Genomic DNA, 23,173 nt, shown 5'->3' with positions numbered 1-23,173 from the left:
ATCTCAGGAGGTCTGACGGCACCTGTGGAGACAGAATGGTGCCAATGTTTCGAGTCAGGATGCCAAAGAATTTTCCAATATTTTTTCTGTTTTTGTTTCAGATTCCAGTATCTGGAATATTTTGCCTTTATCTTAGGAGGTGGGAGTAGTTCTGGTCTGGAGGTGACAGAAGTTTGGATGGAGGTGGAGGTGTATGGTCTGAGGGGGTTTTGTGGGGGAGGGGGGGGGAGGTTGAACTGCACTCACTTGGGCTGTGACAAGGCAGGGCAGTCCCAGAAAGTTGAAAATAAATGAACTGATGGTCACCAGAAAGTTAAAAAATAGAGCAGTAAAACTTAGGAAGTGATTGACACTGAATTGGTTTTATGTATCTTAAAATGAAACTCCAGGGAAAGTCATTTCCCAAGCTTAGCTGGCTTTTGGTTCTCCTTTTCTCGAGGCACAAGGTGATTTGGACTGACAGGCTGACGTACTCGGAAGTGTTGAGAAAGTCAGCTTGCTGATGAAGGGGTGGGGAATCTCAAACTCTCAGTGACACACAGAGAGAGGGAGAGAACACTCGCTCCATCAACAATGACTTCTCTCAAGCTCTTGTTCTTGTTGAGCACCCAAGTGTTATCAGGTGAGTGGGGTAGGGGAAGGAGAGGAGACCACCAAGTTAGGAAGGAGACCTTAGATCACAAATTCGGAAAGGAGAAGCAGATTTATTACTTAATAAACAGGAAACAATCTGGCAGTGTCACTGACTGTTTTTTAATACCTGTTCAGCTTAAAAGCAATAGCAAATTCAAAGCCATTTATATTCCCACTACAGTTAATCAAACTCACCCCCAAAGGACTCAGTTTGAGGATGAATTATATTTTATTCCCAAGGTTGAGCTGTTTTTTAATGTTGTTTTTTTTATTTAATTGGAGCTTGGTTTCTGTTGTGAATGGCCAGACATTTGTTTTCTTACCTTTAGGCTTGTGCTGGCAGTATGACCTGGTACTGAGCAACAATGGTCCCGTCACCACTGGTGCCCAGGGGAGGGTGGCGGCCAGACTGGTCCCCAGGGCTGGGAGCCGGCAGGAAACCCCCCAGCCATCGTACACCTTCCACTGGTACCTGGAGAGCCCGCTCGCCATCCTGCAGAGATCAGAGCAGGAACTCACGTCCTCCATCACTGTCCACAGCCTCACCCCCAAGATGTACGCCCTGCGTGCCTGGGTGACCCAAAAGGAGTGTTCCTGGTGCCCCACAGTCGCCCACGGTTCCACCAAACTCCTTGTAACAGGTAAGATACTAACATATGGCTGTCATTGGCAATGGAAGCTGTTATCTCCCATTCAGTGGTTGACTTACATTTGCAACAAATTTCAAAAGACTGATCAGATATTTCTGGATCAGCTTTAACAGCTGCATCATGTTAATTGTCATTGTTGATTATTAATTGATTATATTCCGTTATTAGTGAAAAAAATTAGAGCATTAATGACACCAGGTTGTCAGCGAATATTGTTCAATAACTATGTTCATTTCACTATTGGTGAACGTTGCTGAATATTATATTTGGAGCAAGTTATTAGTTTAATATTGGTCAATAACTGTACCAGTGAATATTGTTGAAAAACTACTCAGACCAAATTATTGGTGAATACTGATCTATAACTATAATAAGACCTGGTTACTGGTGAATGCTGCTTGCTAAGTAATTATACCAGGTTATTAGTACATCATCTTTAATAATTATGTGTATTCATTGTTGACCTTTTGGGGTTGTTTCTCTTTCCCCGGACAGACTCTGTTGTTGGAACCCTTTCATTGCTGCAACCAAACGGCAGTATCACTTCCTCAAGCAAGGAATATGAATTGGCCACCCAGACGCCGACAAAGATTTCATTCATTCTATACGATCCAAGTGATTATTTTGACACTGCCACGTTCCGCTACTTCTGGGAATTTGGTGACGGGTAAATTCTTGACCCTACATGGTGCTGTAATTCACATTTCAATTAATTAATTATCAGACCATTTTTATACTGCTGAAAGTTTGCATAAGGATTTATAGATCCCTCCTTGGCCAAACAATCCCTTGTTGGGGACTGTGCACACACAAGAACTGAGTGAAATCATTGGCCTTTTTCAAATCATCATGCTGGATCCCATTTTTCACCTGATGGCTGTGTTGATCAAATGCAATTTGTAATGCGCAGAGTACAACACTAACCCCCTCATACAGCCTCACACATCTAGTCATAACAAAAGGCGTCAAAGATATCCCAAGAAGGGAAGCTCTCTTTCAGCCTTCCTATTGAGTTTAAGGATAGATGAAGAGAAATGTTTTACCCAGTGAGATGTGGTGTTCTGGAATGTGCAGCCAGAAAGGGGTTGGAAACAGAGTCAATAGTGAAGTTTGAAAGGAATTTTGATAAATACATGAAAATGATAAATTAACAAGGCTATGGGGAAAGGGTAGGGGGAGTTGACTTATTAAATCCAGGTAATTCAGGTCCAGGCATCATTCTCCATTAGGCAGAGACAATTGAATCATAGAATCATAGTACCCTTATGGTGCAGAAGGAGGCCATTCAGCCTTTCCAGTCAGCACTGACTCCGATCTTATCCCCGAAACCCCACATATTTACCCTGTTAATCCCTCTAACTTACACGTCCCTGGACACTAAGGGGCAATTTAGCATGGCCAATCAACCTAACCTGCACATTTCTGAACTGTGGGAGGAAACTGGAACACCCAGAAGAAACCCACACAGACAGTGACCCAAGCCAGGAATTGAACCCAAGTCCCTGGAGCTGTGAGGCAGCAGGGTTAACCATTGTGCCACCATGCTGTATATATGAGGGGCACCATTTCACAACATTAGAGAGAGGTAACATAAGGAGACAGCCCCTCTGTGAACCACACAGTTGGTATGGGGATTGAACCCACACTGTTGGTGTTGTTCCGCATCTCAAAAGGCCAGCGTGGATAGACAGAATGGCCTTCTGCAATATTCTAAATTGATTGTTGAGTTTCAAAAAAATAACTTTTGAAGTGGAACATTTACAATTGCTTTCTTGTGGCTGCATACAGGGAACGAATGGTCACAAATAAATCGTGCACACTTCATGTCTATCCAACACCAGGGATTTACCAGATGCATGTTGATGTTGTTGCATATCTCAATCACTCCCAACAGAAGACTGGAGTTTATGGCGCTTCACTGAAACTTCTAGGTAATGTTGCATTTATTTATAATGTTCTGCTGGATTGTCTAAGCTGGATTTTCTATCTGAAGTTGGGACCATTTCCAGGTCCTGACCCAGCGCGATGACGTCTTTAACAAAAAGAGGCCAATTAGTAACCATGGTGAGTGCTGTCCACCCAATTACGGCTCAAGGGCCTCAAATTGACTCTTCTACACTTAGAAACAGCAGTCCCACTGTCTGAGGTAGGTGCTGCTAACGTAGATAGGACAGAGACAGCACCTCCATCTTAAACTGCTGTGGTAGTTTCTCAAATTCAGGGGCCACAGTCTCACTGTGGCCCAAGGGTATTGTAGGTGTGTAGGGGGACTGGGGGGGGGGGGGGGGGTGGGAGCAGTGGTCCAAAAGCTGGATGGAGTGCTGCACCCACCCACCATCATTGTTCTGCTGTCAAGAACCTGCCTAAATTTCTTGGCCTTAATTTGGCCTCGGCAAGGACCTGCACACCAACTGGAAAATTGATTACTGCCTGTTGGCTGACCTTAAGTGGCCTTTGAACCCTTGAATTGGTCCAATGTGCAACCCACTGCTTGCGAGGCCACTAGTCCTGCCTCAACAAAAATGGACCGGAGATCCAGGATCATGGCGAGTAATTGGCATGCCAACGAGTCGCAGGAAGTTGCAGGTCCATCTGCCTCCAGGTCTCCCCCCCACCCGACCCTCCCACTTTCTACCTCTCCATGGGCAAACAAAAATCCTGCCATTTGTGTGAGCAGCACCAAGGCAGTAAGTGAACACACTTTACAATATCTCTTTGCCGGAGGGGGTGAAGAGGTGGTGCACCAGGATGCTGCCTGGGATAGAACATTATAGAGGTTGGATAGGCTTGGGTTGTTTTCATTGGAGCAGAGAAGACCGAGGATGACCTGATCGAGATGTACAAGATTATGAGAGACATGGACAGAGTGGATAAGGGGCAACTATTCCCCTCTGTTGAAGGGTCAGTAACAAGGGGACAAAACTTTTTTACACGGAGAGTGGTGACGGTCTGGAATGTGCTGCCTGGGAGAGTGGTAGAGGCGGGCTGCCTCACATCCTTTAAAAAGTGTTAATGATGTGAATGTTAGGGTGAGGACTTGGCATATCATAACATTCAGGGGTGTGGGCCAAGTGCTGGCAGATGGGATTAGGTGAGAGTTCAGGTGTTTCTAATGTGTTGGCACAGACCTGATGGGCCGAAGGGCCTCTTCTGCGCTGTATGATTCTGTGGTCATATCATTCAGTGCTAACCTCGTGATCCTCTGTTTGGGGTGACTCAGAACAAGGAAAGTTCAATGCCCTTCCATGACCAGAGTTGTGAAATCATCATTCCCTAATAAGCATGACGATGAAGTAATGTTCTTACACATTCTCTGACTCATTCCAGATACCATCAAAAAGATTGAAGTCAAGAGCGTAGAAGACACCCAGGCAGACCACAGAATGGACTTTTACGTGTATGTCAATGGCAGGTAAGAGAACATGCGAGCCAATCTCTCTTGACTTTCAGGGCTACAAGGTGTCAGAATAAATCAAATTCTGCTTGTACTATATAGTTTTTTCACCAGTGATTTTGGACAAACAGCCCAACCATTTCTGAACACATGTTACATATATCTGGGAACACCACTACCTGCAAGTTCTCCTCTAAGTCACACAGTGTCCTGGTTTGGAAATACATCATCATCTCTTCACCTGTTGCTGGGTCGAATATGCTGGCCGGAATTTTATAGGAGACCCGGAATGTTCCTGGAAACCCCTTTGGTGGGACCAGAAGATCTCGCTGCCGGCCAATGGGGGCCACCTTCGGCCGCAATGAAACACGTGGTGGGATGTGTGGTAAATCCTGCCCACTAATTATTTATATCATTTACAGCTACGTTGCAAAAAAAAATTGTAATGAAAAAGATGACAACGGGAATTAAGGTTTTATAGACGGGACATGACATAGTATTTAGAGCACAGACACAGGCCAGAAATTCCTGCCTGTGTCCATATTCCACATGAACCTCCTGTCCTTTCCATTTCATCCTTTGATTTATTAACTCGTGGGACGCGGGCCTCGCTGGTTGGCCAACATTTATTGTCCATCCCTAGTTGGCCTTGGAGGGCTGTTGAGAGTCAAACACATTGCTGTGGCTCTGAGTAACATGTAGGCCAGACCAGGTAAGGACAGCGGATTTCCTTTCCTAAAGACATTAGTGAACCAAACAGATTTTTCTGACAATTGACAATGGTTTCATGGTCATCAGTAGATTCTTAATTGCAGATATTTTTCATTGAATTCAAATTCCACCATCTGCCATGGAGGGTTTCGAACCGGGGTCCTCCAGAACATTAGCTGAGTTTCTAGATTAATAGTCTAGTGATAATACCACTAGGCCATTGCCTCCCCTTAAATTACGATGTTATTTGTGAAGTACTCCTTGTAATAGCAGGTTTCACATTCTAACAACTCACTGGGATTCCCTGGATAGTTAGTGTATTAGATAGTTATAGGTACAGTGGTAACTTGACACCACAATAAAGGCAGCCAAATGCATTGTTTAAAAGAGAATCTTCTTCATATAATAAACTTCCCAATTTTAACAGTAACAGTAACTCAGCAGAACAGTAACAATTGTAGTAAGTATGAAAACAGAAGCACTAGTGAAACGGTCTTGCTTGCAGGACACTCTCTTACAGACTGAAAAGCCCTCCAAAGATATGAACTCTTCGGTGTGTGTCTGAAGATTAATCTCTGCCAAGGAGAGGCCTGGCACTCAGCTAAGTCTCATGTTGACTTATAGGTCTTTTTATTAATTACGGATGTGGAGGTTTCTGTGTCTACTTCCATCTCAATTTGCTTTCCATCCACCTCCATCATAGTATAAGTATGCACTTCATTAACATTAAACATGTAAATACATTGCTCCACCTGCTCCGAGCTTCTCATATAGGATGTAGCTACTTGTGACTTCCTCTAATTTAAATGTTCTTGCTCAGCCTTTGCCTTGCCTTTTGCCCCTCTGCATTTCTTTTCTAAGTGCCCCCTCTTGTTGCTTCAGTGACGCACAGCGCCCATAAATTTGCAATGATTTGCAGAGTGTGGCCCTCCACACCTGAACACTCCGCTACTTTTACCTCCCTGCTTACAGCTTCTTTCTGTGCCTCATGCAGAGCCTCTTCCTGGGCGTCAACAATAGCTACTGAATATCTTTAACATCGAACATAAGAACATAAGAAATAGGAGCAGGAGTACAGCTATTTCCATGTGTTGTGAAGTTGAGTTTATAAAGATTTAAGAATATTTATAAAGATGTAAAATAATTGTAAAAACTATTAGAGAGAAGAGAAACAAACGTGGGTCCCTTTAGAAAGCTGTTTTGTGTTCAGTGCTAAAATGTCTAAAATGCAGATATACAGAGTATACAAATTTGCTCTGTATATCTGTATATTTGTTTCAGACCAAAAGCATCAGGGTTGCCTGGGTAACTGGCTCTGCAAGTTTTTACATTTGTGTTAGCCAATGACTTTAAAGAAGACACGCAGCTAACAGCCAATGAGTTTAAGGAAAACCCTCAACCATTAAGACCTATCAAATTTGAATTTGCTATTGTTGTCGATCTCAAGCCAATCCGCGAGCAGGAATGTTAATAGGTCATAAGGACTATAAAAAAGGAATGCAACTTGAGAAGTTCCACCAGGGGTTGAGCCAGAATATCAATCAGAAGCAGGGCAAGGCCTTTAACTGAAAGAATTAAAGGCAGCTAAGGGCAGTTAGATTCGCTGGAGCAATTAATCCTTAACTCTGCCAGTTTCAGATAGGTCTTAAAAATAATTAACCCGCTAACCAGTGAAAGGTAAAAATTCCGGCAGCGCTTACTGACAGGCAACTATAAAAGAACTCCAGAAAGCTTCCTAATTCCATCAAGTCTGGTTGTTTTCATTTCTTTGAGAGTTATTAGAATTCCATTATTTCCGCTTTGAGTTATGAATATTCCTTGTGTTATCCGAACAGCATTTTAGTTGAATTGTACCTGAGTTAATGTGTTTAATTAAAGTTCCTGGTTATTTAAGTAAAATACCGTGTTAATTTTTCACTTAAAGAAAGTGTCAGGCCTTTATGTTAATGAACCTCTAAACATTAATTAAGAACATATAATACCTTCTCAAATAATTAAGCAGATTACGATGTGAGGTAAAGGGGATTAACCTCTGTGTCATAAGACATATCCTGAGAGATCTCTAGTGCCTTCTTAAAAGTCAGTGAGGCTTCCCTGAACAATCAATGCTAAATGCTGTCCTCGCTAATGGCTCAAACTAATCTATCTCTAAGCATATCTTTTAAAACTGCTCTGAAATAATTGTAGAATTCCTACAGTGCATAAGGAGCTCACTTGGCCCATTGAGTCTGCACTGACTCTCTAATAGAGTATTTTACACAGGCCCTCTCCCCACCCTATCCCGATAACCCAAAACACTTAGCATGGCTAATCCATCTAAGGGCGGCACAGTGTCACAGTTGTTAGCATTGCTGCCTCACAGCACCAGGGATCCAGGTTCAATTCGGGTGACTGTGTGGAGCTTGCACATTCTCCCTGTGCCTGCATGGGTTTCCTCTGGGTGCTCCGATTTCGTCCCACACTCCAAAGGTTTCGGTTGATTGGCCATGTTAAATTGCCCCTTAGTGTCAGGGAGGTTTGCAGGGTAAATATATGGGGTTAAGGAGATAGGGCCTGGGTGGAATTGTTGTCGGTGCAGACTCAATGGACTGAATGGCTTCCTTCTGGGCTGTAGGGATTCTATGATTCTCCTTGTCATCAGAAAGATGCAGTAACTTGATACGATAAATAAGGTCGACGAATGGATTGTTTAAAAGACAGATCTTTATTTAAGAAAATAACAAAGTTTAACAGTAACTCAGCAGAAAGCCTATGAGAACAGGAGCACTAGTAAACAGGTCCAGTTCGCAGACTGAAAAGCCTGCACATGCTCAGAACCCTCAACAGACACCAGTCAAAGCTTATAAAACAAATACACAAAATGGCATTCTGTCACAGATGCAAGATTTCTCAATGTTCAGACTCTGTGCTGTCAAGCAAATGTCTCTTATCTGTATCCTTCTTCCCCAGCCCCCCTCTGCAGATCTGCTGGCTCATTTCTCGCAGCTGCGTCCCCGTCATTGGTCACGGATGTCACCCAATAGAGTTGCTCAGGTCAACAGTGGCCAACCTGAGCCACACCTTCACTGAGCTGGGGCCGTACACCTTCAACGTGAGGGCTGAGAATAGCGTCAGCAACCTGCAGGCATGCTACAAAATAACCACCTGGCAAAACGGTAAGCCCTGAGAGCTCGACCGAAGCCGATTGCGCACGGAGAGCTGTGGTGTGGAGTAACCAGGAGCTTGTGGAGGGGGAAGTGACAGGAAGGGTTTGACACTGCATGGTGGCATGGTAGTTAGTACTGCTGCCTCATGCCGCCAGGGACCTGGGTTTGATTCCCGGCTTCTATGATTCAATGAACCAGCGTGGTACATTTCTTCCCAAGTAATGGAGGTGAGGGGGTACTGTGTCCTCAATGCCAAGCACTTGGTATTTGAGGACATGCATTTATTTCACCACATTTGTGTAATGGAGTGAGGAAAATTTCATCCTACCTCTTTCTTCCACAAGCACACTGCTCTAATATGGATCCTATTAGAACAAAGAACAAAACAGCCCGGGAAATAGGCCCTTCGGCCCAACGAGCCCGCGCCACCATTTTAACATTATGAGTCCCCCCTCCACCCATGACCCTTATCTATGCTTATGCCATTCCACATTGAGGGAAGACTAATTTAGGGACAATTTGTTACACCAATCAGCCTAATAGCACATCTTTGGGGTGTGGGAGGAAACCGGAGCACCCGGAGAAAACCCACGCAAGCACAGGGAGAACGCGCAAACTCCCACAGACACTGGCCCAAATCTAACTGTTTAATCTCTTACAACAGACCAGGTCAATTAAATTGGACTCTATCAATTTAATCTCCATGTATAGATCCTCCATAGAGGAGGGGCAGCACAGTGGTACAGTGGTTAGCACTAATGCCTCACAAAGCCAGGGACTTGGGTTCAATCCCGGCTTGGGTCGCTATCTGTGCAGAGTCTATACATTCTCCTCGTTTCTTCATGGGTTTCCTCGGGGTGCTCCAGTTTCCTTCCACAGTCCAAAAGACATGCTGGTTAGGTGGATTGGCCATGCTAAGTTCTCTCTCAGTGTACCCAAACAGATGCTGGAGTGTGGCGACTCGAGGATTTTCACAGTAACGTCATTGCAGCGTTAATGTAAGACTACTTGTGATACTAATAAATAAATTTAAACTATCACGTTAAACCTTCATCATTACAATCAAAGAATTACATTTTCATTAAGCTATTTGCACACTAGAATTGTCTGCGATTGACAGGGATTAGTACCACGTGGCCAATTGATTTTTCAGTTATGATGTTGGCCAAAGCTGAAACCTGAGTGCAGTACTGAGGGAGTGCTGATTTGTCTTTGGATGAGATGATAAACAGACACGCTGGCGTGCCTGCTCAGGTCGACAAAAAAGCTCCCTTGGTACTATTTCGAAGAAGAGCGGGGGAGTTCTCCCTAGTGTGCCAGCCAATATTTATCCTTCAATTGACATCACTGATGTAGATTATGTAGTCATTATCTGGAGGAGCTTGCTTCCTACACGACAACAGTCGCTACACTTCAAAAAGTATTTCATTGCCTACGAAGCTTTGACACATCCAGTGATTGTGAAAATGCTAATAAATGTGTAATCTTTTTATTCCTACGATCAATGGACTATGCAGCAACAAACAAGTTTCCTGTCTCTGCCTCCAGCATCGTGGATGGGGGAATGGGTTTGAGATGTGAGATTTGCTCTTCAGTCCTATTTAATGTCACTTCGTCAGTCTCCTTTGGCTCCTCTGAAAGATGTGGCTAGGTGCATTGGCCGTGCTAAATTCTCCCTCAGTGTACCCAAATAGGTGCCAGAGTGTGGCGACTGGGGTATTTTCACAGTAACTTCATTCTAGTGTTAATGTAAGCCTTACTTGTGGCAAACAAATAAACTTTACTTTCAGGGCAGCACGGTGCCATTGTGGTTAGCGGTGCTGCCTCTCAGCACCAGGGACCTAGATTTAATTCCTGGCTTGGGTTGCTGTCTGTGTGGAGTCTGTACATTCTCCCCACGTCTGCACGGGTTTCCTCCAGGTGCTCCGGTTTTCTCCCATAGTCCGAAAGATGTGCTGGTTAGGTGGATTGGCCGTGCTAAATTCTCCCTCAGTGTACCGGAACAGGCGCCGGGAGTGTGGCAACTAGGGGGATTTTCACAGTAACTTCATTTCAGTGTTAATGTAAGCCTACTTGCGACACTAATAAATAAATATAAATTGAAACTCTTTCTCTCCAGCTGGTAACAGAACCACAAAAGGAAGGAGAATCCACACAGAGCTGGAGCGTGAGCAGCTGCTTGGTGGGACCTGATGGAAGTCAGCACCCTTACCCATGACTGCATTACTCATCCCCCCTCCCCCCTCCCCCCACCCCCACTGCCGTGATTAGCTCCCGTCGCCTCACTCAGAGAGCTGCTGTCACAGGAGTCCAATGATGCAATGTTCCTGGCCACTTCCACTTCTGCTCATCTGCAGTCGCGGCAGGGAGGCTGCACACTTTCACATCAGTGTTCCTCCAGCATCAAGTGGCAGGAGTCTGGCAAAAGAGCATTAAAGATCAAAGGATGATTGAATTGAGGCATTTGAGATGATTAAAAGGTTGAGTACGTCAGAGCCTGGGAGAAAGTTGCTGGTAGCAGCCTATCAGGCCCTTCGAGCATTCTCCACCATCCAATAAGAGCATAGCTGATCTACCGCATCAGTTGCACCTTCCCACACTACCCCTATATTCCTATAGCACCCAATTCCATCCCCAAACCCCGTTTTGGAGGGCAGGGCCATCGTGTTGGAGTGCTAAACTCTGTCAAAGGCCTTGTCCTGGTCCAGGCGAATGTGGCGAGTGTTCGCCCTCCTGTCCTGTACCTAGACAATCGTACCTCTGAGTAGAGGAAGGCCAGCAGAGATCTTCCTGCCGGATACAGCGCAGGTCTGGTCAGGGTGAATCAGCAACTCCAGAGCAGGCTCGACCCGAATAGTGATCATCACGACCAGAATTTTATAGTCAATATTCAACAGTGAAACTGGTCACCAATTTCTCATCTCCTCCTGCTCCCCCTTCCGCTTGTAAGCAAAAGTGATGATGCCTCTCTTCATGGACTCTGACACACTCCTGCTCTGAAGCAGACTCTCATACACTTCCCGTAGGTCTGGCCGATCCAGCCCATTGGACCAGCAGTTCAACTTGTCTCAAAGGACTTGACCACTTTGTCAGGTGGCTCAGAGTTAGCAGTTTATCTAGGCTCTCCCACTCACTGCTGCCTCACAGCGCCAGGAGCCAGGGTTCAATTCCTGGCTTGGATCACTGTCTATGTGAAGTTTGCACATTCTCCCTGTGTCTGCATGGTTTTCCTTTGGGTGCTCCAGCTTCCTCCCTCAGTCGGAAAGACGTGCTGTTTAGGTGCATTGGCCATGCTAAATTCTCCCTCAGTGTATCCGAACAGGCGCTAGAGTGTGGCAACTAGGGGATTGTCATAGTAACTTCATTGCAGTGTTAATGTAAGCCTACCTGTGACACTAATAAATAAACTTTAAACTTAAGTCAAAGTGTTTGTCAAAACTGTTTTTCAAATGGTGCACTGTAATTGTGTGGTTATGCCACAAGATGGCATAACCAAGGGGTGATGTCGGAGGCACTTCTTCACACAAAGGGTAACAGAAATCCAGAGCGCGCTCTTCCTCATCAGCTGTTGAGACTTTCTGAGGATCAGTTGTGAAATTTGAAATCAAGATTGGCTGTTTCTTGCTTGGTGGGAGTATTAAAAGAAATGGAATTAAATGGAGTTTGTGGACAGATCGAGAGATCTCCTGCTGTTACTCAAAATCCCAGGTTCAATCCCAGCCCCCAGTTGATTGAAATAGGGGTGGTTACAGAGAGGAATGGTTAGCAGTTTGATTGGATTATAGAGGTAACCAGTTTATCCCTACATGTACCAATCGCTCATTGGGCTAGCATAAAGAAACGTCTCTTAACCTCCTCTCCCCTCACCTTCTCTACAGGTATCCACCCAATTTGGTTTATTGTACCATGTGTTACCCTGTTCACTGCCATTCTTCTCTTCATCCTCTCCATCGTCATGAGAAAGAGCAAAGCCCAGAAGGACGCGGTTGAGGTAAAATTTAAACCTTTTCTGATACCATTTCATATCAGGGCCTCAAAGCAACAAGAGTGGGCAAATTATTTCATATCTCGACTTCATCCATTCAAGGCTGGAGATTTTCGATGGTCTTAATGTCACCTGTACTCGCATTAGGCAAATAATTTCCTAGTGTGTTAAATCCAGAATAAATCAAATCACTTACTGTACACCTTGACGCACTGGTCAGAACATTGAACATTAAATACAGAAGTTGGGATGTCTTGTTGAAGTTGTACAAGACATTGGTAAGGCCACACTTGGAAAACTGTGTACGGTTCTGGTCACCCTGTTAGAGAAAGAATATTATTAAACTAGAAAGAATGCAAAAGAGATTTACTCGAATGCTACTGGGACTTGATGGTTTGAGTTTTAAGGAGAGGTTGAGAGGTGATCTTATAGAGGTCCATAAACTAATGAGGGCACAGATTAGCTAGATAGCAAATATCTTTTCCCAAAGGTAGGGGAGTCTAAAACCTGAGGAGATAGGCTTCAGGTGAGGGGGAGAGATACAAAAGTGCCCAGAGGGGCAAATTTTTCACACAGAGGATGGTGAGTGTTTGGAACAAGCTGCCACAGGTAATAGTAGAGGCGGGTACAATTTTTGTATTTTAAGAAGTGTCTAGACAGTTACATGAGTAAGATGGGTATAGAGGGATGCAGGCAATTGGGACTAGCTTAGGGATTTAAAAAAAGGGTGGCATGGACAACTTGGGCCGAAGGGCCTGTTTACATACTATAAACCTGTATGATTTTATGACTCACTTTGCTTTCTCGTTAATCCTTCCACAACCATTCAATCCCTCCACCATGGACGAACAGTGGCAGTCTCCTACCATCTACAAGATGCACTGCAGGAATTCCCCAAGGCTCCTTAGGCAACACCTTCCAAACCCACAACCACTACCATCCAGAAGGACAGCAAATACCTGGGAACACCACCACCTGGAAGTTCCCCTCCAAGTCACTCATCATTCTGACTTGGAAATGTATCGCTGCTCCTTCACTGTCACTGGCTCAAAATCCTGGAATTCCCTCCCTAACAGCGCTGTAGGTGTGCCTACATCTCAGGAACCATAGCGATTCAAGAAGGCAGCTCACCACCACCTTCTCAAAGGGAAATAGGGATGGGCAATATTGCTGGCCAGCCACAACGCCCAAATTCCTATAAATAAATTAAGAAAAAACAAGAGCAAAGTCTTTACTTCCTATTCCACGTCTATATGCTGCCCCTTAGCAACGTCACCCAAAAAAGATACCATGGCAGGTTTCACATATACGGCGATGACACCATCAGAGGGTCAGTACTGAGGGAGTGCTGCACTGTCAGAGGGTCAGTACTGAGGGAGTGCTGCACTGTCAGAGAGTCAGTACTGAGGAAGTGCTGCATTGTCAGAGGGTCAGTACTGAGGGAGTGCTGCATTGTCAGAGGGTCAGTACTGAGGGAGTGCTGCAGTCAGAGGGTCAGTACTGAGGGAGTGCTGCACTGTCAGAGGGTCAGTACTGAGGGAGTGCTGCATTGTCAGAGGGTCAGTGCTGAGGGAATGCTGCACTGTCAGAGGGTCAGTACTGAGGGAGTGCTGCACTGTCAGAGGGTCAGTACTGAGGGAGTGCTGCACTGTCAGAGGGTCAGTACTGTGGGGGTGCTGCACTGTCAGAGGGTCAGTACTGAGGGAGTGCTGCATTGTCAGAGGGTCAGTGCTGAGGGAGTGCTGCACTGTCAGAGGGTCAGTACTGAGGGAGTGCTGCACTGTCAGAGGGTCAGTACTGAGGGAGTGCTGCACTGTCAGAGGGTCAGTACTGAGGGAGTGCTGCACTGTCAGAGGGTCAGTACTGAAAGAGTGCTGCACTGTCAGCGGTGCCACTTTGTTCAATTGAGACCTCACGTGTCCACTCAGTAGGATAGAAAAGATTCCACAATTTTATGGAAGATCAGGGAGTTTTTCCCTGTGTCTTGGCCAATCTTTATTCCTCTACCAACGTCTGGTTATGTGTATGCGGGAGCTTGCTGTGCGCAAAGGTGACTCTGCATTTCCTATGGTATAACTGCGATCTTATCTCAACACACCTCATTGGGTGTAAAGTGTTTTCAGATGTTCCAAGGTCAGCGATTGTACCATTATGGTCTCTTTACCTAAGGAAAGATGTACCCTGGAGGCAATGCATCAACAGTTCACTAGACTAGACTAGTTCCTGCAATGAAGGGATTGTCGTAGGAGGAAAGATGGAGTAGAGTAGGCCATTAGAGTCTTGAAGAATGAGAATTGGTGGAATGGGAACATAGCAAACTCTGAAAGGGGCATTGGCCGTGCTAAATTCTCCCTCAGTGTACCTGAACAGGCGCTGGAGTGTGGCGACTAGGGGATTTTCACAGTAACTTCATTGCAGTGTTAATCTAAGCCTACTTGTGACACAAGTCAAAGTGTCTGTCAAAACCATCCTTCAAATTGTGCACTGTAATTTACTGATTATGCCACATGATGGCAGTGCAGCACACACAATGAACAGTGGCATCGCAGCCCTTGGTGATTGAATCAGAAAATCCAAGAGCCCACTGGGAGGCCATTCGGCCCTCATACTGGTGCCAGCCCTTTGAAAGAGCTTTCTAATTTAGATGTTTGGCATTGTGTCCAAAAGCCAAGATTTCTGACTGCTGCTCGCTTTGTTCTTACTTTTGTTTTCAAGGTGGCAGATTTTGATTTCTCCCCATCATCAGACAATTCTATGAAGGATATTTGGGTTCCCTCGCGGAGGAACGTTCGGGGTTGCTGCATCCCCTGCGGCCGGCTGGAGAACACCTCACGCAGCCCCAGTGGGAGAGAGGTCCATTCACTCCTGAGCTTCAGTCACAGCCAGCTCCGGGATTACACTCGAAGGCCCAAGGTGCGTGTCTCCAGCCCGCTGTGAAGGCCCAAGGTGCGTGTCTCCAGCCCGCTGTGAAGGCCCAAGGTGCGTGTCTCCAGCCCGCTGTGAAGGTGGCTTTGCTTCATTTTGCTGAACAGCCTCTTACCAAAGAGCAGGCATGGATTATACAACTGATCAGCGGGGGGGGGGAGGGGGTTGTTCCCTCCACTCCAGTGCGGTACTGAGGGAGTGCTGCACCGCTCGAGGGGCCCCCTCTCAGGTGAGACTTTAAACCAAAGCCCCATCTGGCCTCTCAGGCGGGGAGAGGCACTATTTTCGAAGAGGGGCAGTGGAGTTCTCCTCGGAAATATTTAGCCCTCAACCCGGCATCAGCTGAAAAAAAAACAGATAATCTGTGGGAGTTTGCTCCGCACAATATTGGCTACCATGTTTTATACATTAACAACTGTGACTGCACATCAGTAACATGTAATTGGCTGCAGTGTTAACGGGGAACATACTTGCTATGTATTTAAAAGGGTTGCAGGTTGCTTTAAGAGCAGATCACATGATTTGATGGTGATATCATTGGGGCACATGCTCAGGCTGCCGGTTTACCCTTAGTTTTGTACAAAAGACCCGTGCAGAGAGCAGCTCTTCAATAAAACCTGTTGTGTTTTTGTTTGAATCTCTGTGTGCAAACCAAGGCCGGAATTCTCCCAAAAACCATTGTCGATGATTCACTAATGTCCTTTAAAGAAGGAAATCTCTAAAGAGTGGCACGGTGGCATAGTGCTGCCTCGTGGCACCAGGGACCCGGGTTCGATTCCCGGCTTGGGTCACTGTCTGCGTGGAGTTTGCACAGTCTCTCTGTGTCTACGTGGGTTTCCTCCGGGTACTCCAGTTTCCTCCCACAGTCCAAAGATGTGTGGGTAGATGGATTAGTAAATTGCCCCGTAGTGTCAGGAGGATTAGCAGGGTAAATGCATGGGGTTATGGGGAAAGGGCCTGTGTGGGATTGTGGTCGGAGCAGACTTGAGGGGCTGAATGGCCTCCTTCTGCACTGTAGGATTCTATGATTGTGAAACCTGCCGTCCTTACCTGGTTTGACCTACATGTGACTCTAGAGCAATGTGGGGGGTTGACTCTTAACTGCCCTCAGGCAACTAGGGATGGACAATGAATGCTGGCCGGACAGTGACACTTACGCCTGATGAATGAATAAATAAAACACACTGACACAAAACCTTGCCATGTTTATGAAGCCATTCATTATAATTCTACATTCATTAGAAAGCAGAAGCATCGCAGATTTTCTTCAGTGCTTCTTTACAGTTCAGTGAGATTCTGAGGGTGCTAAAGATTGGGGAATATTGTTCACTCGTGTTTTCAAGTCCAGGATTAGCTGTGCCTTAGTGGAGTGGCTGTTTCACCTCTGAGTCAGAAGTTTATGTGTTCAAAAATCGGGGCTGGACGTTTGGTCTCTGGCCTGAGGGCATGCTGCACTTTTGGAGGACACCTTTTTTGGGATGAGGCACTAAACCGAGATCCCCCCTGCTGTCCAAGTAGGCCCAGGAGTGGTGCGTGCGTGTGTGGGGTTTGGGATGTGGGGGAGGGAAGGTGGGGGGTTGCACAGGGGTGTGGAGGGGGGGCTGCAGGGAGGGTGGGAGGCTGGCGGGGTTCCCTGGCCAATATTTATTGTCCTACTAACATCCAGAGAAAAAAAAACAGATGATTGGTCATTGTCACATTCTGTTTGTGGGAACTTGCTTTGCGCAAATTGGTTGCTGAGTGTCCCACATTATACAAGTGGCGACATTTCAGAAAAGTAAATTAACTGGCCGTAAAGCACCTCGAGACATCCATTGGTCATGAAAATCACAATTTAGGTGCAAGTCATTCTTCCTTTCAAAATGTTGCCCTTGAAGTGTCCATGATAGGTGCTATATAAATACAAGCTGTTAATTTCTTCCCCAATTGTTGTTGTGTCAGTTGATTCCAATGCAGCCTTTGTTCTTTTTGTCCTTTAGTTTTGATATTTCAGCCTCCGTTCCCGATTTGTTTTCAACTGATCTTTATCATGATGAAGCAAAGGAGGCAGCCATTCGGGCCATCAGATCATGGTCAGACCATTGCTTAAGATGGTTTTTGGTGTGACCTTGGTCTATGGGCTGGTAGTGAATCTACTCTTCTGGTTTTCACACCGAACCCAATGTTCCTCTCTGCAGGGAAAGCAGCTGGAGGTACACTAACTGTGTCTTTCCAATTACTGTAAGAGGTCTCACAACACCAGGTTAAACTCCAACGGCTTTATTTGGTATCACGAGCTTTCGGAGCGCTTGTGATACCAAGTGAACCTTTAGCCTGTGAGATTTGTAACTGTGCCTACCCCAGCCCAAAGCCGGCATCTCCACATCCAGCTACTGGCATAGGTCGATCCCAGGCACATCCTCTTCCCTTACCTCTCCCGGGTGGAATGATTCCAGTCGAGCTACGAGAGAGACAGCAGCACGTTCCTCCCCAGGCACTCCTGCAGTGATCCAAGGAATGGCAGAAACATTCTGCTCTTCCATAGTTGGAGAGGCAACTGTGCGGAGGCAACTGGAACCCTTCCTTGTCAATGCAGAAGAGCAAAGTCAAGGCTTCAAAAAGGAACTTGATGACAGCTTTGAGCACCAGCTTCTAACACGAGAGAAGTAGATACACAAAAATTGGACTGTATCTCTCTGCCCACAACCTAAAAGCAATAGACGGTGGATGCTGGAACATTCAGGCAGTATCTATGCAGAGAGGAAACAGAGTTAATGAGTTGGATTTTATGGCTTTCTTGACAGAGAGTTGGCAGACCCATGGGCACTGTGCCCACTGCCTGCCCACCCACAAATTAATCCCTTCAATGGCCAAGTAATTGTCACTTCAGAGCCAGTGGGAGGTAGGCAGCAGCAGAAGAGGAGCACTGGTGGTGGACAAGGTGGGCACTCCTCTTTATGGGCAGCTTGGGCGCATTGGAGAGCCCTTCCCCCCTTCCTCCCTCCCCCCAGGAAGAATTTCCCTGCCCCCTATTTAATCCCCCCACCCCAAAAGCATAGTTTTGCAACAACTATCAATGTTAGCCTCATGAATCAGACTTACCATGGCCAGATTTATTCGTTAACTGAATTTAAATCCCATCCCCCCACCCCCCAGCTGCCGTGGTGGGATTTGGAACCATGTCACCAGAGTATTGGCCTGGGACTCTGGATTACCAGCCCAGTGACACAACCACTACGCAATTACCACTCCAGCAAGCCTACCCGCTCCTCCCCCTCTTCCACAGCTTTGAAGATTGCACATTTGGGACTGCAAGGCCTGGACAAACTGGCATTCAATCCCTTGGCTCTGTGCCAAGAGCCTCCTTCAGAGAGAGAGGCTGCCAGCCAGGCCTGTGTACCTCCCTCTTCAATCACACTCCAGTGTTAGTGCACTGAGACACAGTGTGGACAAATGGTGGTGCCTAGCTAAACAGCATCCTCAGAAAAGCAGTCAGCATAATCAAGGACCCCACACAGCCCGGATATATTTTTTCCCATCTTCTTCCTTCGGGAAAAAGGTATAAAAGTCTGAGGTCACGTACTAACCCACTCAAGAACAGCTTCTTCTCTGCTGCTGTCAGACTTTTGAATGGACCAACCTCACACCCCACACCCTAGCTATGACTGTAACACTACATTCTGCACCCTCTCCTTTTCTTCTCTATGTACAGTATGCTTTGTCTGTACAGGGCGCAAGAAACACTACTTTTCACTGCATACTAATACACGTGACAATAATAAAATCGGATCAATCAAAAATACAAGAAGCTGGTTGTTTTGTGTGAGTAAGGACTTGGCATCCATCTCTCACATTTCTGGTCTTTGACGGATTGTTCGAGTTGCACGTTTCCATAGATCGATGCCATTCCCAGAACCACAGTTAAGTATCATGAACGGACAGGGTGGAAACCGCGGCTGTGCACAGCACAGAACCCCGGGCATTGCCATGAACTGAGTCACGCACATCTGAATTGTACAAGTCACAAGGATTTCTTCCTTCAATCTGGCAACCCTGTGCAAACAAAAGAAAATACAACTGGAGAAAAGGGAGAAAGAACAAAGACTTGGCTCAGTCTTTTCATCTTTCAAACAAGGACTCACACTGTGTGTAAAAAAAAATCCATATTGGAAAGATTGATATAAACAGCACTGTGAAGAGGAGTCCACAATGCACATCTCACAAATAATTATCTCAAACCAGTAACATCTGCAAGCACACCTAAAACATTCTATAAATCTTTGACTGCATGTTCTGTTCCCTTTTCTGTTCTGATGTTGCATCGGATTGTTAAATAATATGAGGAGCTTTTAACACTACTCGTTTCAGCTCCGAATGGGCCCACTGGCCTTCTTCATCAGCTTTGACTGGACAAAGATGAAAAATTGAACATTTATTTTATACAGAATATTACAGCTATTGGTTTCTTTTAAACCGTTAAATCTTAACAGTGCAGAAGGAGGCCATTCAGCCCATTGAGCCTGCACCAACAATTGTCCAACCCAGGCTCTATCCCCGTAACTCCACACGTTTAGCCTGATAATCCCCCGACACTATGGGGCAATTTAGCATGGCCAATCCACCTAACCCGCACATCTTTGGACTGTAGGAGGAAACCAGAACACCTGAAGGAAGCCCATGCAGACCTGGAGAGACAGTACAGATGCCACGCAGTCAGTGACCCAAGCCAGGAATCGAACCTGGCTCCCTGGCACTGTGAGGCAGCAGTGCCACCGTGGAGTGGAAGCTATGTGGCTTGTGCACCATTCGAAGTGTCATTATTTTGATATTATGTCAAGGATAACCAAGTTTGAAAACTAATATAAATCTACAGATTGTCCTGATTACTGTGTTCACCTTCTCAATGCAACATACATCATGGTTGGATTCTGACAGATGATAATGTCCACTTGATTCCTGTACTGGTGAGAAAGGAATTACCTAATCCCGGTGACAGTAAATCCCTGGATGAGTGTTGAGAGCGAGCACCCAGCAGAAGTGACACCAGGTAAACTGCAGCAGCAAGATGGATGGGAATGTAGTAGAACATATCCATTTGCCCATTCACCACACCCCCCCTTGCCTGGATGGATACAGCTCCATCAACACTCAAAGAGCTTGACACCACCCACAAACATTCACTCCCTCTGCCAGTGATTCATGGTCATAGCCGTGTGTACTGTCTACAAGATGCATTGCAGGAACTCACCTCGGCAAGGCTCCTTAGACAGCACCTTCCAATTCCATGACTGCTACCATCTGGAAAGACAAGAGTGGCAGATATATGGGAACACCACCACCTGGAAGTTCCCATCCATACCACACATCATTCTGACTTGGAACTACATCGACATTCCTTCACTGTCACTGGGTCAAAATCCTGGAATGTGCTCCCTAACAGTGCCGTGGGTGCACCTACACTACGCGGAACCATCGCCTTCTCAAGGGCAATTAGGGGTGGGCAATAAAAGTGCTAGGCCAACCAGCAATGTCCACGTAGAACAATAAAATCCCTACAGTGCAGAAAGGGGGGAATTTGGCCCGGGTCTGTACTGACTCTCCAAAAGAGCATCTCACCCACCACCCACTATATTTAGCATGGCCAATCCTAAACTGCGCATCTTCGGACTGTGGGAGGAATTCAGAGGACCGGAGGAAACCCATGCAGGCATGGGGAGAATGTGCAGACTCTGCACAGACGGTGACCTGAGGCTGGAATTGAACCTGGGTCCTTGGTACAGTGAGGCAGCAGTGCTAACCACTGTGCCACCAGGCCGCTCCTGAAAGAATACATTTTTTAAAAAGTGCGCCGTGGCGGGATTATAAACTTCCATGATCAGGGTAATGATTCCAGTAACTTAACTGCCGCGCTGCAAACGGGATGCTCATCATTGTCGCTGGGGTTGGGAAATGCATCAGGAGGGGGGTGATTTCGGAATCATCGGGTTTGCCAGACTGACTCCTGAATTCACATTGCTGCTCCATGTTCTCTCATGTGTTCACAGCAGCATGCTGTGTTCAATTCCCTCAAGCCATCAGAAGATGTTCAACGCACAAAGATCATCTAATATTTAGCGCCCCAAGGCCTACTTGCTTCATCAATAACTCATGTGAAGCGGTCGTGACGCCACTGGAAGCGAGATGGCGAGGCCTAGCTAGACAGAAGCCCTAACATCGCAGTCAGGCATTTCACGGCCCACCCACTGTGTGAATGGTCCAGTGGGCTAATTAACTGATGGGAATTAATCCGCGCAAACCCCGGGCTTTGCTGAAGATATCAGGCAGAGAGGTGTCGGAGAAATCAGATTTTACCCCCATTGCACCTTGTAAGAGAAATAAAAAGCTCATTTTGAGATGAATGTTTCTATGCTTTTCTGTCACCCCACTCACCATCTTATCCCTTTACTCCCACCGCTGCATTGTGGAGTTTATGTAATTTTGACGCCAAGGTTTTTAACATGGGATGTTACGCTTCAGAAACAGCTGAGGAGGACCATGCTGGTGTCTATGCTTCCCACAAACTCCCCTCCCATCCTTACACTAAAGTCAAAGGCTGCAGGTTGAGAAGGAATTTCTTCTCTCATGAAGCAGTGAATCTGTGGAATTCTTTATTGCAGAGGGTTGTGAAGGTTGTGTGTGGTAGCGTGACCCCTTTAAGACCATAAGATAGAGGAGATGTAGGATATGACCCATTGAGTCTGCGCTGCCATTCAATCATGGCTGATATGATTCTCCTTCCCACTCTTCTGCCTTCTTCCCATAACCCTTGATTCCCTTATTGATCAGGAACCTACCTATCTTTGCCTTAAAGACACTCAGTGATCTGGCCGCCACAGCTCTCTGTGGCAACGAGTTAAGGAGTAATCATTGATGGGCCACATAACTGGGCCAGAGTGAATGGAGCGAGAGTGCACGAACCTGGGCCAATCGGGTGTGAAGGTGAGCATTCCCGGGGCTAGAGGGCTTCAGTTGGAGTCAGGGCATAGTTAGGAGTAGACCTGTATAGCTGTGCTGTTAAACCCCTTTATTGTATATAGTTCTTCTGATCAATAAAGTCCTTAGTTAGTTTTTGCCACATTGAATCATCTCGAGTTATTACACTGGCGGATCAGTCGATGAATGCCCGCAGTGCAGAGTTGGAGGGGTGGAGAGGGATCACTCAAAAGTGCAAAAAGGTAAAGATTTTTACTGGCCCGCCCACCATGGGAATCAGAGCGGGCGAGGGGTGGACCAAGGAAAGATCTGTTGACCGCGGGCAACATTTTACAGTTTTGGGATGAGTGAGGCTGGGAACTCCTGCCTTCTGTCTTCATAGAATCCCTACAGTGCTGAAAGAGGCCATTCAGTCCATCGAGTCTGTACTACCCACAGTCCCACTCAGGCCCAATCTCTGTAACCCCACATATTTACCCTGCTAACCCCCCCTGACACTTAAGGGACAATTTAGCATGGCCAATTAACCTAACCTGCACATCTTTGGACTGTGGGAGGAAACTGGAGCACCTGGAGGAAACCCACGCAGACACGGGGAGAATGTGCAAACTCCACACAAACAGTAACCTGAGACCAGAATTGAATCTGGCTCCCTGGCACTATGAGGCAGCAGTGCCAACTACTGTGCCACCATGCCACCCTAAAGGTTGGAGTGGAAGGTACATGGTTTGTGCACCTCTTGAAGTGTCATCATCTTGATATGGTATCAAGAGTAACC

At 46.2% G+C, this 23,173-nt stretch overlaps 1 protein-coding gene across 1 annotated transcript; it reads left to right on the top strand.

The window, feature by feature from the left end:
• The first annotated feature begins 564 nt into the window (after positions 1-564).
• tmem130 (transmembrane protein 130) lies at positions 565-15,456 on the top strand. The gene is made up of 8 exons (XM_080206129.1): positions 565-622; positions 963-1,274; positions 1,779-1,950; positions 3,072-3,214; positions 4,611-4,695; positions 8,338-8,543; positions 12,413-12,525; positions 15,235-15,456. The coding sequence occupies exons 1-8, from the start codon at positions 574-576 to the stop codon at positions 15,454-15,456; spliced, it is 1,302 nt and encodes a 433-aa protein (XP_080062255.1). The 5' UTR covers positions 565-573.
• Positions 15,457-23,173: the final 7,717 nt, after the last annotated feature.

The sequence above is a fragment of the Carcharhinus amblyrhynchos genome, chromosome 18 (genome assembly GCF_965287045.1).
Source record: "Carcharhinus amblyrhynchos chromosome 18, sCarAmb.v2.hapA, whole genome shotgun sequence".
In the NCBI taxonomy this organism is placed as follows: domain Eukaryota; kingdom Metazoa; phylum Chordata; class Chondrichthyes; order Carcharhiniformes; family Carcharhinidae; genus Carcharhinus; species Carcharhinus amblyrhynchos.
This window is presented reverse-complemented; position numbering and strand designations above follow the sequence as displayed.